The following is a 17197-nucleotide window of genomic DNA, read 5'->3' on the forward strand; positions in this document are numbered from 1 at the left end:
ATATTTTTGAATTTGAAATGTGTCTGATTGCTGTAATCCATTTATTTGCAAAAAAAAAAACGTATTGAAGAAAAGTTTATGGTAATTTTACACTGATTTATTACCTTTTGACAGATGTTTTCATAAACGTTTTGCTTGAATAAGATAGATAGATAGATAGATAGATAGATAGATAGATAGATAGATAGATAGATAGATAGATAGATAGATAGATAGATAGATAGATGCTTCAATTTGACCTCCATAGTCTCCGTAGTTATGAAATCTTGACTGCGGCTCAACAACGACCTCTGTTAGAGTGACAAAACTTCGCAACCGGGACAAACTGAGGAGAAAAACAAACGCACACGGATACATCGACTGGCCTAATCAGACGATCGGATTGGACAACAGGATGTGAGTTGAGCTGTTTTAGGGTGAGGCGGTGCGTTCAAGGACATCACAATTTTTGCACATCTGCGCAGTTACACAGCGCTGCAAACGCTCCGGAAAAAACCCCGGGCGGCACGTTTTACCCTCAGCAGAAGTTTTGAAATCTGAGAAAATACCGTCAGCCGCCGCTGCACGGCAGCATTTCCACGCATGCACCCGTCTCATCTGTGTTTCACTCGGTGATGTGGTGTGTAGGCAGGAGGGGGGGGGGGAAAGTTGTGGACATGTTTTCCTGGAAGTGCACGGTTTTGCGGATACAGTGTGCAACAGTGTAACTACGGCGTTAAGAAGCCTCCCGTTGCCCCATCGGGACTTTGGAGCGTCTTTCCGTGTTGCTGTCAAACCGCCTGATCGCCATATTGTGCGCAGCGAAACTCGATGGAAACTTGTCAGAGTTGTGACATTTGCTGCGCACAAGCCCTCTATGGAGCTGCGTGCAGTCGGCTTTGATCGAAACCTTAAAGTGACTCCATGGAGCCGATCAGGGGGTCGTTTTTGCACCATTGATCAGGTAAATTGAACCCTCTGGCTTTTATAATAACGCTTGTTAGTCTGCGGTGTTGATCTAGAGAGCACGCAGCTCCTGAGTCGCTTCCTTATTGCTTGTTTGCAACAGAACATTACTGGCTATCGCTCGGGTGATTGCAAGAGCCCCTTCGTTTCCTGTATTTCTTGTTAAGCCAAATGGCAGCTCCGCTCCGGAGGCGCCTCCTTGTTTTCTGCTACCTTAAAACTTCGGCTTGCAAATGTCTTCCGTGCAAGCACCTGATCGCATGAATCCAAACATGGACTAGATTCCCCTCTGCTTTATAATTTCACTTTTCACACAAGGCCATTTGCTGGTGTAGGCCTCAGTTTCCTCTTTGCTGCTGGCGACTGTAAATCGGCTGTAAACTCGTAGTGTTTCCCCCCCTAATAGGAACTAATTCATGAATTTTATTCTCTCTGTGTGTCTGTGTTCTGTAAGGTCTAGCTCCCCTGAAGATGTTGAGAAGAATGGACAGCAGACCTCAGATTTAATTGCTGAAAGACGACTGCATGTTCCCCACCCTGCACTTTCCTTTGGGATTTTATGTTTCCTCCCAGATACCTCTGTATACACAATTAAAGAATTTCACGACCGCGGGCAGCGGGAGCACACTAAGGAGGGATACACCAAGTTTTGCACCATTATAAATTCAGTCGAAAGCCATTTTCTAATCTTAGGAGACTGCTATGAGTCTTCCTTCTCAGGTTAATACTGACAAGAGCAAGCACCGGACTCCAGTCATGAAAGATGGAGTGCAGCACCCGGGGGAGGTTTATTATGGTATGGGCTCTCCTGCTTTAAAAGCGAGCCATAGTGACTCTGCAAGCGGCTCTGGTGTTTACAACCCAGAGAAAGGCCACCAAAATCTGCCACACTATCAGCAGCCTTCTGCTGTGAAGTGGATGCAGGACCCCTTACAGGCACCGGGGTGGAACCAGGAGGCTCCAGTGGCAGGCTGGGGCCAGAACTTTGGCCCGTACATGAGCGGTGTGAACGTCAGGGATCAGATGGCCTTCCATAAAGGAGTTCATGAAGGCGTAGCGATGCCGATGGCAGCGGAAAACCAGCTGACAGCCCCCGTGGAGGTTTACAGAGACGCCAGCCAAGCTCAAACTCAGGGAAGGGGGCTTGAATGGGAGCAGCACGCCACTGCTGCTGTAATGCATCAGGCCCAGCTACAAGCCTATCAGCATGGCCACAAGGGTGTGGATCTCCAGGGGCAACCCCATGTGCCAGCTCACACCATGCAGGGGCCCATTCTGCAGCCTTTCCAGGCCTCATTCAGATCCAACAAGCAGCCGTTTTCATCAGGTTACTACTCCGTTTTCCCGGCAAACAAGGGAATAATCTACGGAGAGCAGCCTAAAAGTCAGCAGCAGATTCTGCATCAGATGCAGCAGCAGCAAATGCATCACCACCACCAACAGCAGCAACAACAACAGCAGCAGCAGCAACAACAACAGCAGCAGCAACAACAGCAGCAGCAACAACAGCAACACATTCACCAGCAGCTTCAGCTGCAGCAGCAGCATATGCAGCAACACCAAATGCAACAGCACCAAATTCAGCAACAACAGCAAATGCAGCAAATACAGCAACAGTATCACCAGCAGCAGCTGCAGGAGCAGCAACTTCAGCAGATGCAGCAACAGATACAGCAACAGAATGTTCCACAGCCTGAAACAACACAACCTCAGGTCCAACCAAACCTGCAGCAGCAGACTCAAAGTTTTGGAGCTTATCCGCCTCCTGACCCTCTTCCACCGGACTCTGGAGCGAACAAAGAAGACACACAACCAATGGAGATGCATCCAGAAGCCCAAACCGGAGTCGCATCTGCACTACCCGATCCGTCCTCTGAAAAGGTTGCCACCACAAATCCTTTAGACGCTGTGGACTCAGCCACCGCAGCCCCTCGGCGCTCGCGGCGCCTCTCCAGGGAGGGAGAGTCCCCGCTGGGTTCTCCTCCCGCAAACATGTGGTCCCAAGCCTCCAAAGAGCCGCTGCTGCCGCCGCCGCCACCACTGCCCCAGAATGGAGTAGCAGGTGTCACAGCTGCAAAAGGAGCGGACACCCAAGCAGCGACAGGAGGGGTCATACAGACCACCCGCAGGAGGAGGAGGGCGTCCAAAGAGATCAACTTGGAGACCCTTGCTCAGAAGGCTTCGGAAATGGAGTCCCTGCCTGCTAAAGCTGCCAAGGTTTTTTTTTTTTTTTTTTTCAAAATTCAACATTTACACTCTAGTTGTATCTACTTTATTTATTTATGGTGTAAATCTATAGTCGGGATCCATCAGTGTTTTTCTTAAATATCTTATCTGGACTATTGACATGAAATACCCATTGGTTGTCAGTAACAACAAACGCAATCCACAACCAATGAAATCAATGCAAATAAGCCCAGAAATCAGGTTCTGTGAAACAGTTGAACAAAAACGTACCGTCTTTATATTGGTAATTACAGCTTCAACACCTCTGCTGTGTTGTGTATTGCCCAGGTGGGATTTTGATCTACAGAATGTCTTCAACTGTTAAAGGTTCATGAGGTCACTTCTAAAAACTCTGATCTTCAGTTTTAACCAGATTTACGGTTAGTGTCGTGTGTTTGGGAAGAGATTAATTCTGTTCTCTTCTGAACACTCTTTATTCACCCAGCAAATCGAGCTTTAGCAGGCTTTTTCCTCAAGAGTGGAGTATTGCGCAGTGAGCGTTCCTTTAGGTGGTTTTGGTGAGTCCATTATTTATTGTTTTATTTGAAACAACAATAGTTCCAGGTCTTTGTAAAGCTCTCTACAAGTGGACTAGCTAACAGAAATCATGTGAGCGGTACCTGGTCATCCTTGGTTTACTATGAAATTATGTTCTTTCCACTCCTGGATCCTTGCCCTAATGGAGCTCACTGGAACATGAAGAAACTAAGAGAGGCATCTGTATCCAATGCTATCGGAGTAGTCTCCTACAGTAAGGTTGTAAAAGTTTTAAGAGCGAGAGCTTGTTGTCATTACCCATTGAGAAATTCTTGTACTTTTGCATTTTGAAACCTCGTATTAAGTCCAAACCACCTGGTATTAATCTGTAGTCACAGAGGCAAGAATTCCTTTATAAATACTGTCAGATTTCAGGCATTTTCTTGGCTTTCTCTGCCAGTGTCATCTAGGTTTCTGCAGGATCTTAAAAAAAAAAAAAAAAAAATCAAAATAGCTGAAATTTAATCCCAACATTTCCCAGAATTTCCATCTTAAATCTTAAATTACATTCAGTTATGTCTCAACTTTTTTCTTCTATTTATTTAGATTTCAGATTGAGAAAATATTTGTTTAGGAAATAGAAATCAAAAACAGTCTTTCTACCGTGTTCGTTACCAACGGGGAGGGTATATTTCAAAAGGTCAGACTTTGAAAAAGACACCAATTACGGCAACTACAACAATACAGACAACAACTGAAATAAAAATTAATGTAAGTTATTAAGGGGAAAGTAGAATTTAATAAAATACAAGAGCCAAAGACACCAACACAACAAAGTTAATGAATTTGCTGTTTTTTTTATTTTTATTTTTTTTAGTTATTCACATCCTAAGTTTTATTCTTAAATTTAATTTACTAAAGCTCACACAAACCCTGTTTGCTACACATAATTTAAATTAGTGGGGTAATTTGCTTTGATTTCTTTGTATGTGTGGATTGTCTTCGGTTGTGGATTTCATGTCAATATGCATGTTAGAATCATGTTCATAACCATTTTACACACGTAAAATAGAGTGGCGGCAAAGAGGGAAGTGTGGAAATCGATAGTACTGTAGCTCACAGTAGATCCATTATAGATGAACGCCACATAAAAAGAGTCTGAATTGTCTTGAGTCTGATGTAGGAGCTGCTAGCCAACAATCCCTTGACAACTACAGTGACAGTCAGGTCGTCTATTTGAGTTCGAAAGCAGCCAAGCAGATGCTCTCAGTTATAGCAGTAGTCTTAGTGATAGACATGCCACCCAGGAGCTGGGTGGCATGTTGGATTTGGCTCTAACTGCTTTTCGTAACTGACTTGATCAAGGGATGGAAACAAAAAAAAGTTGATGTGCAGTGTATCTTGCTTTATACATCGAGGGAATAGCAAAGGTAGCTTATTTGGGCAAGTGAAAGCATATTTTCTCATTTGGCAAAGTTGGCACAGTTGTATAAAGAGGAACAGCCTTGTTTCTATGCAGAACTTCCCTACCGTTTACAAAACTTCTTCAGCTGTCCGGTTTCAGCTCTTTTAAAGAGATCTCCGCTATTTAATTTGTACTTTTCCACGGCGCTCTGCTACAAACTTCCAACAGCAAATGTAGATTTGCTGCTTTGGATTTATTCAACACCGAGGGTGTTATCTTTGTAAGACACATGATACTGTCGCTGGTCAGGATTGATCATGTTTACACAGTAGGCGTTGCACCTTCTTAGATGTTGTTCCTTTAATGCAGACTGTCAATATATAAACACAAGCACACAGAGTTCTCTGCCCCAAAGGGGTTAAGAGGCTCGTTGCAGGTTTGAGTGCAGAACGTGCGCGCTCGATGTACAGTTGGAGCGGCTGCATGTCTGCACACCTCCACATTCCTCAGGCCTTTTTTCTGAAAGTCGCTCAGTGGCGGCAGGGAGGGGCCGAGCTGTCAACCTGCACGCTCCCGTTCTCCCCAAACTGGTTTCGTGCAGCCAGCTCACAAGCCGGAGCTGTTTGGCTGTGTTTTGTTTTATAGTTGGGACTTTTTTTCTTTCGTTTTTTTTTTTTTTGATTAGGAGAAACTGCTTTTATGCCATTCGGTGATCACGAAGGCTCTGAGTGAGCCTCAGATGTAAAACGGTGGAAGATGTTTGTAAGTTTCACTTCCCACTTTTAAAATCCTGGATCAGTTCAATGAAAAAAAAAAAAAAAAACTGTGTCAGTTCAAGCAGATATGCCAGGGTGCTGTTTTCTTAAATAGAAATATGTAGATCTACAACAACATGGCAGAAATCTTGAAGCTTGTTTTACATTTCACTTTTGAGTGAAAAAACGTACTGGTGAGATGCAACTATTTCTTCTTTGTTTTAACATTTAAAGCCGGTCTGACCGGCCAGTTTAATATTTAATCTGCTGAGAAAGTATGAATTAAACCTGAGAGATACTCATGTTTGGAAAAAAATTAATCACTGTTCAAGTTTTTTTGGTATTGCACCACATTTTGAGATGACATGCACTCTCACCTTCTTCCTCTTTTTATTTGTCACTCACTTTTTGAATATTTCCCTCCACTTTTCTGACCTAGGTGTTTCTTGTTCTCTTCTCTATTTGTCTTCTTTCTGTACCCTCTGCAGGAAGATGCCCCCTCCACCATAGTGCCCTTGGTGATCCCAGTGTCTGTGCCTGTGCACAAGAGCCAGGCGGAGTCTCAGGGCGGCTGGACTCAAGGCCGTGTGGGCCAGGGCGAGCGCGCCGCAGGCCAGGCGGATCGGAAACCCTCCGTGATCGTGGCTCGCCGCCGTTCGCTCAGAAACTCTGTGACCGAGAGTTTTGGCCAGGTTGGTTCCATGTTGCACAGTTTTCATCGTCTTTGTGTTTTTGTAACATCTCTTAAAACTATGGTGAGACTGGTTGCTTTACTGTGCGGTGCAGATTTTCTTTACCAGGTTGGTTTGTGTTTTTATGGTCTTTTCAGATCATGAAAACACTAAATTATTTGAGAAATTATGATTTGAAAGAAATCTATCCAAACCAAATTAGCCAGATGCAACCAATAATAGTCCATTAAGCCTAATAAACAATTGTGCTGCTGTTGGCAGCTATAAATGAATAGCATTCATTCATTCAATTGCAATGAGTCTTTACATTGCTGTGGTGGAATCTTGGCACTCTCCACTTCGCAGAAAGGTTATAATTCTGCTATATTAGGGTTCTTTGTTGTTTTTTTAACCATGAAAAGCCTGACTAACTTCTTCCCAGAGCATTTTAGACAAGATTTGATTAGGCCACACCAAAACCCAACAGTTTTGTTCTGTGAACCATGCAGAACATACTTGTGAGTTTCAGATCGATGTTTTGCAGCGTGGCGGTCCCTCAGCTTTATGTCACAAACTGATAGTCAGACATTCTCCAACAGGATTTTCTGGTAGAGCGTTATGGGGCTGGTATGCTCCCGAAGCAGCAAAGCAACACTAGAGTAACACAATACTAAAGTCATTTTTGATTGTTTGTGTGATGTTGTTTTGTTTTTTTCCTAAAATACACGACGAGACGCACACGGTTTGAAAAGTTTCACTTTTGTCTCCTCACTCCACACAATATTTTGCAAACAGTCTTGGGGATTAACAAGATGGGGTTTTTTTTGGAAAATGTGAAATAAGCCTTTTTATTCTTTTTGTCCAACAGTGATTCTTTTATTGAAATTTTCCCCTTGATACTATTTTTTGTCCATTGTGTCTTTGTTATCACTTGGATGAATCTTTAGATCAATATTGGATTTCAATTTCATGTAATTAGGAAAAGTTAACACATTTAATTCTTAATTATTTAAAGCCTTCCTGCTCTGGTTGAAGGTCTAGTGACTTGTGTAGATTATTTATTTATTTAAACTTTAAAAGTTTAGTTTTATAATAAAATATTTTATAAAGATGTGCATGTCCTTTATTTTAATTCATCCCTGATTTGTGCATATTATTGTTTAGTCGTAGATACTGTTACCATCAGAGTTAGAAAACTTTAAGAGGAAAACTAAAGGATTTAAACTTTAAAATGTTCCACTTTTCCCTCATTATTCCAGGATGGGGAAAGCGATTCAGGAATGGAAGAGGACGGAAAGTCTAAGGTCAAGCGCCGGACTCGTCCAGAGCCCCTCATCATCCCTCCCCCCAAACCATCCACCTTCATCCCCCCATCCGTATACTCCAGCATCACCCACTACCAGAGCAACCTGCGCTCTCCGGTCCGCTTGCCGGACAACCTGCACTCCCTCCCCCCTTACACACCCCCTCCCATCCTGTCGCCTGTCCGAGGAGGAACGGGTCTCTACTTCTCTGCCTTCCTCACCAACATCGCCGTAAGCAACCAGATCCTGCCGCCTCCGGCTACCCCAAAGTCCGCAGCTCGAAGCCTGCTGCGTTCCAGTAAGTTTTGGATGATTTCTGCACATCACCTTTTTTAGAATAAGGTTTAACTTTTTATTTATTGATTTGTTTTTCTTAGCGAGTTCAGAGATCACACCTCCAGTCTTACCCTTGATCACTGATGCCACGCCAGTGTGCCTTGAACCGTAAGCTTCACATCGCAGATTCAAACAAATTTCTACCTTATTCGTGTCGCTTAGATCTCTATATCTCTTTGTTTTGTGTTGGGGTGCAGCCGTATCAATATCGGGCAGCAGTACCAAGCAGAAATACCCGATTTGCAAGATCAGCCATCTTCCCAGATGGACCAGCATAAAGCCGACTTGGTCTGGCATCCTTTGAATAACTCCAACCAAAAGCAAAACGACGAGGAGACCAGTGGGTTTCTCTCAAGAACTACTTTATCAATCTTTTATTAACTTTCCTTCCCCCCCTAATTTTTCTATTGCTTCATTTTTTGCAGTAGAGCATTTTATGAACTTGGCTTGTTCAAGTGTTTTCAGTGGAGGAGGAACCAATCAGGAGCTGGCTTTACACTGTTTACATGAATGCGGAGGCAATATCCTTGTGAGTAAAGAGACCAGTTGAGATTGATGTGAGCTTTTATCGCTGCAAGGTTTATTTTGCATTAACTCTACTTAATATTAAGGAAACAATGGAGCGTTTGATGCTTCAAGATCCAATTTTCCCCAAAGGCCATCACCTGGCAGGTTATCACTACTCAGGTAAAAAAAAAAAAGCTTCATAACCTTCATAACCTTTCAGTTTCTTTCTTCACACAAATTTTACTACCTTCACAGGCTGTGACAGCTGGACGGCAGAGGAGAAGTGTTACTTCAACAAAGGGATCTCTGCCTACAGGAAGGACTTCTTCCTGGTGCAGAAACTGGTGAGGGTGACGCTTCTGTCATGCAGGGGAAGCAATTATTTTTACTATAACAAGAATACTAGTCACGCTTGTTAAAGCATTTTAGAAATAAAATGCAATGGAGAACATCCTTTTGAAGACAGGAAGATCTTTTTCCTTTTTTTTAAAGTTTTTTTGAGTTTCCTTAAAGTTCAAAGAGAAAAAAATTTGACTGAATAAATCACATCCTCTCTGCGGCAGGAAGTCTGCGTTTTAGAATTAGAACAATAACAGAGGTGTGAGCCAGAGAGTTGGGGAGTTCGTGTTGCGTCTGGGAAAAGTCTGGAACGTGACGTAATTATTTTCTGGTTTAGTCCAGAATTGTTATCCTGTCCTAAAAGTCCGTCTGTCCGTCCGTCCATGTTGACTTTTGCTGCCTAAGCCATCCTTCATTCTTTACAGTCTGTTTGTTTTGCATTTAGTCTCTTATAATTAATCACTTGGATTTGCTTGTGTCTTTGTCTTTTGTAGGTGCGGACTAAAACTGTTGCTCAGTGCGTGGAGTTCTACTATTCATATAAAAAGCAGGTGAAAGTCGGTCGAAACGGTATCGTAACTTTCGGTCCCCCAGATTCACCTGTGGAGAAGCACTCTAAGGCTGTGGTGGACGTTAAGGTAGCGTTGAGTGTTTGGTTTCTATGTTTGCTTTTTCCATAAGATTTGGATAAGTGTGGCTAAAGTATACAATATTATTAAGCACAAATTATCTGCATTCAAGGAACAGGACCATACAAGCGCTCCTGCTTTTTGATGCTACAGATGAAGTGTCCTGATATTTAAATATTAGCTAAAATAGGTGTTCACCTATAGTTTGGGTTATTCTGTAAAACACAGGCAGAAAACACTGCCTAAAAGTCCTTATTGTCCAACCTTACACCTCTTTTGGATCCCTTATAAAGCAAAAATATAAAACATTTTAATGAGAGTTTCGTTTGTTCTTTTTAGAGAACTAGAAATACAGGCTGACTTATTTAAGAACAAAGGCAGAAATGCTATCCAAGTGCTAAAAAGGCACCAAAACTGATTATGCAGGGTAACGAGGTGGGAAAGCAGAAGTGATAAAAGTCATAGAAAGTCAGAAAAAATCTACATATTTACTTACACACGAGTAAAAACCTAATCATAATCTCATGTTTGAACATCAACAATAACAACATTCCTGACCTTTTTCTTTTTTCCACCCATTAATTTATTGTGCGTTGTGGGATTTATGGCAGAGCTCACATCAGCACAGATTAGCTCAAGGGGAGGCAGAAGAAGAAGAAAAGAAGGAAGCTTCTTTTTATGACGATAGCCATGAAACCAACCAGCAGGCGAGGGTGACTCAGTCACTACAAGCTCATGACTATGTAGTAAGTACTGTGCGATCCTCTTCATTCAGTGAACACCCCGTTACGTTCAAAAAGAGGAAATCGTCAAACTTTCTTTGCATAGTCAAAACCCACATGTTGTCGCTTCAGACAGGGACAGTTCTGGTCATCAAAGAGCCAAACCCAATGAGTAAAGAGGCTCATCAGTCATCGGTGCCTCACAGGCCTCGGGCTGAAGCCGCCGCAAAGAAGCCCAAACCTCCACCAAAACCGCCGCAGGACCCCAATGAAGTGTTTCCATGCAAGAAATGTGGCAGGTGAGGTCAATTTTCAATCTGTTTTAGAAGTTTGTTAAATTTGCTGCTAAAAGTGATTAGTGTGATATTTGTATGTTTAAATTTGCTGGACTTCATTCAGCTTTAGAACCCCTTCACTCTAGATTAGTGCCATTCTGTAGTTTCAAGGGTCTTTTAAAATTTGGAAATTTGTGAATATGAGCTCTTCGATCTACAGAATTTCCTTCTAGATATGAGGTTTCTGCACCCCCCACACTCAGGTTCAGTTTTAGTTTGGAGACGACCCTTTTTTTAATCACTTTATTAGTGTGAAAGGATGCAGGTGGGAGGGCTTCCTGTTCAAGTTATTGTAACCCATAGAACGCTATCTTATCAATCATTTTAAATCAGATTTTCACTGATCACACCTAAGCTCTGAAACCTGAAGTTGTCTTTTAAGAGTTGAGATGCAACTATTTAAAATTCATCAACCATTATGAGGATTCAAGATTGATACCATTCAAAATATTCTCTTTAAAAGTGCAGCAGATATATTACACTTTTCAATTTCCCCTGCTCAGTTAGCAACAACCTGCATGCATAAGAATCACCTTATTCACCTTATTCTGAGGTGTATGCTCATTTGTCTCCAGCTTCGAGCCCATTGGAGTCTGCATTATGGTGTTGTTTTAGTTTGATATCAAGGAGTGCTTACTTGCAAACCGCAAAATGAATTTTACTTTCATTTTGCAATTAAAACTGAATGCAAAACATTATAAACGTTCGACTTTTGTTGGTGCTTGAAAACATCGTTTTACACAATAAAACAAACGTAGTTTGCTATAGTTTATCCTAATAAACAAGGTCTATGAGGATAGTCACAACATGATTAAGAATAAAAGTAAACATTTGTTAACAGGGAGCTTAATTGTGTTTTAGTTTTGTCAGTTTATATTTATGCAAAAGACAAAATATAACTTTGAGGGACAGGAATGCAGATAAAAGGAAAATCACCTGTTTAGATGTGTAAATAAATTTGTGAAAGACATATCTATATTGCTACTTCCGACGACCACTAGGTGTCACTCCAGAGCAGCAACCAGCTCGGATGAAACTCCAGTAATCAGAAAATTAAAACAATTTCAAGTCCAAGAACACAATACTAGTAGAATTAATTTGTAAAGTTTCTACATTAATTCTTGCTCTTTTATATTTTGATGTTACATGCTCCTTTACGCACAAATGCATCACCTTAAAATAAAATGGGTATCATTGAGAAGTTATATTATTAAGTCGGTTAAAGTAGTTTGACTACTATTTAAATTCATTACACACTGTGATATATTGCAAGAGTTAATTTTGCTGATTAATTGCTACAGGTAATGGAAACCCAAAATTCTGTTTGTCAGAAAGTTGGAATATTTCATAAGACCAATAAAGAATATATTTCATTGCAAAAATGTCATTATATTGCTATCATAATCATCAGAATTAACAGAAATAATTTTGACAGCTAGTAAGGCTTTTGTATGCTTACAAAGTAAATTGCTCTATAAAATCACTTTATGCCACTCTATTAAATGTAAAGTACAAGCTAAGTAATGGAAGCCTTAATGTTTTGGTTTTTACCTGAAACATCAGGACTTTTGTCTGCAAGTTACGTTAAAGATGTTAATTGTCCAGCTTTTTACTGAACTAATACACAATTGTACGGGTTCATATTTCTATGTAGGGTGTTTCATAAAGTGAAGAGTAGAAGTGCCCACATGAAGAGCCACGCGGAGCAGGAGAAGAAGGCTGCGGCTCTGCGGCAGAAAGAGGAGGAGGAGGAGAAAGCAGCAGCGCAGGCTCGAGCCAGGAAGGCGGCGGCGGCGGCAGCAGCAGCAGCAGCTGTAGCGGCGGCGGCTCATCAGGGAGGAGAGGGGGGTGGAGCTGCACAGCAGGGGGAAATCAGCAGCCAGGAGGACTCATCCGAAGGCGAGGACGATGATGATGAAGACTGGCACTGAGTATGAACAAAACAGGGAAAAGAACCTCAAAGCAGGGGAATATTATGCAAACTGCATGCAGAGATGAACAAATGGATGAAAGGGTTAAAAAAAAAAAGCAACCAAAGTGTTGCCTGCAAATGGGCAGAATAAGCACAAAAACTTTGGTTTTCATGTCTTCCTGTTAATCTTTACACTGTTTTTTTTTTTTGTTTGACCAAAACTGTCTCCTTTTGACAGTTTTCCAGCTTCACAACATCAGCCTGGCTGTCACACTCCACATGCTCAGATACACCGTTTAAATACTCAAGTTTGTTTTTTGTAAGACGCACTTACACAGTGTCTGTGCTTTTGCCAATATTGCCTTTTTATATCTTTTTATTTAATTACAAATGCATCAAATTATTTTGCATTCTCATCGTGTGAACGAAACTATTAAGAAACAAGATCAGTTAAATCTGTCCTTTATCAGCTGGAGCCCATTTGACTAAACTTTGAAGGGCTTGAATGTAAAAACTAAAATGGGCTCAATATCAAAATTTTCCCAGATTATTACGTTTGTTCTAGACTTTATTTTTAAAAATTCTATAATGGACCTTTTTGAAATAAAAATGTACAAAAACTAAATATTTATGATACAGCATTTGCAATGATCTTGGTAATATAAAGAATAATCATGTTGGCTTTATTATGGTAAATTGAAAATATATATTAAAAAGTCTATTGTTCAGAGAAGGCCATTTGTTTACTGTCATAAATTGAGCACATTGTTACTGCAAGATCTTTTTGCTCCAGATGCGGACTGTGTTTTTTTTTTTTTTTTTTCTTTATATATAATCGATCTGGTGCGTTTATTCTCAAGAAAGAAAGTTGTGCACACATTCAGGGCTGCTAAGTATTGCACTTTTGGGAATATTTGGAAAAATCGCAAAAGAACAACCTAAATAGCTCAGATTTAAATAAAATTACAGGGAAAGTACACTGATAAAACAAACTTAAATTTCAACCAAGAAGGGGCGCCACATACAGAGGCTAACGTCCTTGACGTAGTTGTCCCAGATTCCCTGCCCAAGGCTATTTCCTGTTTATCTTCTCCTTCTCGCGCTGCCTTTTTTCCTGCCCAGCTACTGTTGGATAAAACCCACTAGTCCCACAAAAGTCCGTAACAATTTTATTTAATTTAGGTAGACTTTTCAACCTATTTGAGTTACCTGAGGTGCTGTAAAAGATTTTTTAATTCCCTTTCGGATTTCTTCTGAATGTGCTTTTTTTTTTGCCAAAATGTTTCAGATCTTCTGGGGTTTTAATCCGAACAGCCATAAGTTTTTTTATGGTTATTATTATTTGGTATTATTTTATCAATCAAATCAAAGTCATTTTATCTGCATGCTGCCAAATTACACCAAAGTGAAAAGATGTTGAGTAGTATTTCATTTTAAGAAGGATTCATTGAATGAACCGATGTGGAGCTAAGTGTAACAGTTATGGGCTAGGCAGCTAACTGCGGCTACATAAGCAGCATCGGAAGAGTGGCCTTTTAAGGAGCCTGAGGTGTGAAAAAACACAGGAGGCAGTGCTTTTAGTTTTGGTGAATATATATTAAGTGATTTGAATAAAAAAACATACAATTACAATAACACAATGAGACACATGAGAATTGACTCAGAATAAATTGATTGTCCAAATCATAAAGTCCATAGTCCATTCCTAGCTCGCCATCTTTCGATCCAGATGAGGATCTGATCCGACAGGTGGAAAAAAAAAACCCGACCTAAAAGGTCAGAAAACCCATTAAGTGTTTTATCAGAAACAAATATAATACAAAGGAAATAATTATTAAATTTAAACATCTAGTTTATGCATACTAAATGCAAATGCAATAATTAGATTCCTAATAATTAAACAGACATTTCAATCAGGTTAAACTAACCATAATTTAAATAAAACAAAACTATCATATTTCAACTAATCAATTTAAACTTAAAGTACTAAAGTTAAAGTGCACTTCCAAAATATCAATCAAGAAAAATAAAATAAATTAATTGTCAAATACTCAAGCAGAGTGAGGGAAGAAAAATAAATAAATAAATAAATAAATATACTGCGCAATATCAATTTAAGTGTAGCTACATTCTGTTCTGATCAATTTTAGTTTAAACTTCAGTGCCTCGGCATCAATGTAAAGGTGTCAGAATACGCACAAACTTCAGCAACAAGTTACCTTTTTGAAGAGAGTGGGGCGTACTTAGCCACAATCAGCACTAACAGAATCCTGGTGACGGTCCAGGTAAACAATGCCAGTGATTCTAATAAAACAACGCTCCAATGAGCAATTGAGCAGAAGTACCACATAGAACAAATAACACTGTTAACAAATAAACTCACCCAGCAATCAAATCAATATGTTCAAAGATTTTTTTGAGGAATTCCTAAGGAAGACGCCAACAGCAAGCCACAATCACAGTGGAACAGGTGAGGATCTTTTACTGCGCACTGGAGGCGTGGCTTTAAATAAGTTAGCAGCGTTCGGGCAACACAGGAAGTGGGCCCGCAAAAATAAAAGTCGTTTGCTAATTGTGGGTTACATAAGACATTATTTTTGAAACTGACAAAAAAATGTAATACTGAAAAACTATTTTGAAAATGGAAAAAAAAACAGTTTGAAGTTCAAAGCTACTTTAAAGATTCAAGTTGCCCCCCCTCTCCCCCTGCTTAAAAAAAATTTGAGCCAGCTTTATGGCACCAATCTAGCTGCATACACTGACAGCTATTTATTAATAATTCAAAACTTTAATGAGTAGTTTTATCAATACTTCCAGCCACAACAAATTGAGGGAGTTTCCAGACTCCCTCAATATACAGTAGGAGTCTAGTACCTGGTTCTGCTGGTACTGACATCCCAATATGCCTCTCACATCATCTTAGTCCATATTCTGGTGGGATAGACATATTTTAGAGACAAAGTTTCCTTACTATCATATATAAACCCTGCCAATTTATGAAAGGTCATGGGGCGAGTAATGCACAGAACAGGATACTAATACTTTGAGAAAATGTGGCTGAGCTAGCATGTAGATTTAGTCAAATCGATGTAACGAATGTGCTCACCTTTCTCTTTAAGGGAATACAAAACTTTAATGAATCCCTGTATTCAGTGGAATCCAACACTAATTTGCAGTGGGCACACAATGAAACCTCAATCAACTCAGTGAACTTTATTGATGTGAGGACATCTCACCCAAATAAATTAGTTTACTCATGCACAACTCTTGCAGACATTTTTAACGCCACTTTGAGGCTTAGCTGTGCGGGTTGGGTGGGGTTGCGGCTGTTCTTCTGAGCAGTGGATGCTCTTATGTGTACACCAAACTTAAAATAATCAGCCACACTTTATCTGTTATTCAAAGTTTCAATGTTCCTAACGTGGGCTTCCTTCTATGATACATAGTGTAATCTGTTTTTACAGTGCTCAGTGCTGAAGTCACTCTTGTGCAACAACAGACAGACAGTCCTTCTGTGCTGATTAACTTATCTTGGGTTCAGTTTTGCAGTAAACCTGATCTCACAGCAGCCACAGATTTTTTTTTTCTTTTGAGGTTAAAGTTCAATTATGCCCTTTTTAACCCGAAAGCCAAAAGTGTTGCTGTTGGTATTTTAAAGATTTGTTAATTTATACAATTATAAATGTTAATTTATATTTCTTAAAATGTACTCACATCCCATGTCATGCAACAATCGCATGCTTTAGTGGTTTTTAATCGGGATCTTATGTAATAGATCAACACAAAGTATTTCATAGCTATGAGGTGGAAGGAACCAGAATAAAGAAAAAGAAAGTAATCCCTTCTATAATAACTTATGTTTCAACAATTGGATAAGTGATAACAACAATCCAACTCCTAAAACTTTTACTACAGAAATGTGAAAACATGAAACCTTCAAAATCTCAAAGTTTTTCCCAGCTGTTGTGTTTTGCATCATTTTCCATCAACCTGCTTAGACAATTACTTTGTAGATATAAGACAGTTTGAACTGCTTAATAAACTAGGTTTAAACTAAATAAAATGGAAAAATCTGAGCATAGAAATATCTTCTAATTGAAGGTTTGTCCTCTTTTCCTCTTTGTTTGGCTGAAAGTAATCTTAAATGAACACGACTCTTTTATACCTTTACTGTTTAAAGTAACAGTCTTGGTTTGTTGTTTGGGAGCCTTTTTATTTAACAAGGTTCTGCCATATTTCTACCTAGACACAAATCAATTTTATCAGTGGTCGTTTTCCCGCTTTCGATCCAGCTTTTAAGTCGATTCCGCAGTTTTTAGTCCGATTGAGGTTCAGGCCATTCCAGGAGCTTATCCTTTCAAAAACCAGGGTGGCTGGGTGTTTTGGATAGCACCACTTTGTGCAAGTCTCAGCCAGTAAGTTGATGATTTGATAAGGTTCTGTTTGATCCAGATAATGCAAGAGGAACCTCCTGAATTATAATTTATGATCAAATCTGGTTCTTTTAAGCCAAATGGATAAAGAAGAAATATTTAATTAACACCCCAAATATAAGAAACTATGTGAACTATTTATGTAAATGTCTTTTAAAGAGATAAAATATTTGCTTCTTTAATTATAAATCCAATGCATGT

General features: G+C 40.0%; 1 protein-coding gene across 2 annotated transcripts; it reads left to right on the plus strand.

The window, feature by feature from the left end:
- The first annotated feature begins 570 nt into the window (after positions 1 to 570).
- On the plus strand, positions 571 to 13301 carry mideasa (mitotic deacetylase associated SANT domain protein a). 2 transcript variants are annotated; one of them, XM_028040293.1, is made up of 13 exons: positions 571 to 943; positions 1400 to 3162; positions 6297 to 6500; positions 7739 to 8081; positions 8161 to 8227; positions 8317 to 8459; positions 8548 to 8648; positions 8731 to 8806; positions 8882 to 8970; positions 9460 to 9603; positions 10206 to 10340; positions 10449 to 10615; positions 12306 to 13301. In XM_028040293.1, the coding sequence occupies exons 2-13, from the start codon at positions 1648 to 1650 to the stop codon at positions 12580 to 12582; spliced, it is 3261 nt and encodes a 1086-aa protein (XP_027896094.1). In that variant the 5' UTR covers positions 571 to 943; positions 1400 to 1647; the 3' UTR covers positions 12583 to 13301. The 2 variants fall into 2 exon arrangements, with proteins under 2 accessions (XP_027896094.1, XP_027896093.1); XM_028040292.1 differs by having other exon boundaries at positions 572 to 943; positions 8545 to 8648.
- The last annotated feature ends 3896 nt before the right edge of the window (positions 13302 to 17197 follow it).

Source organism: Xiphophorus couchianus, chromosome 15 (genome assembly GCF_001444195.1).
Source record: "Xiphophorus couchianus chromosome 15, X_couchianus-1.0, whole genome shotgun sequence".
NCBI classification, from domain to species: Eukaryota; Metazoa; Chordata; class Actinopteri; order Cyprinodontiformes; family Poeciliidae; genus Xiphophorus; species Xiphophorus couchianus.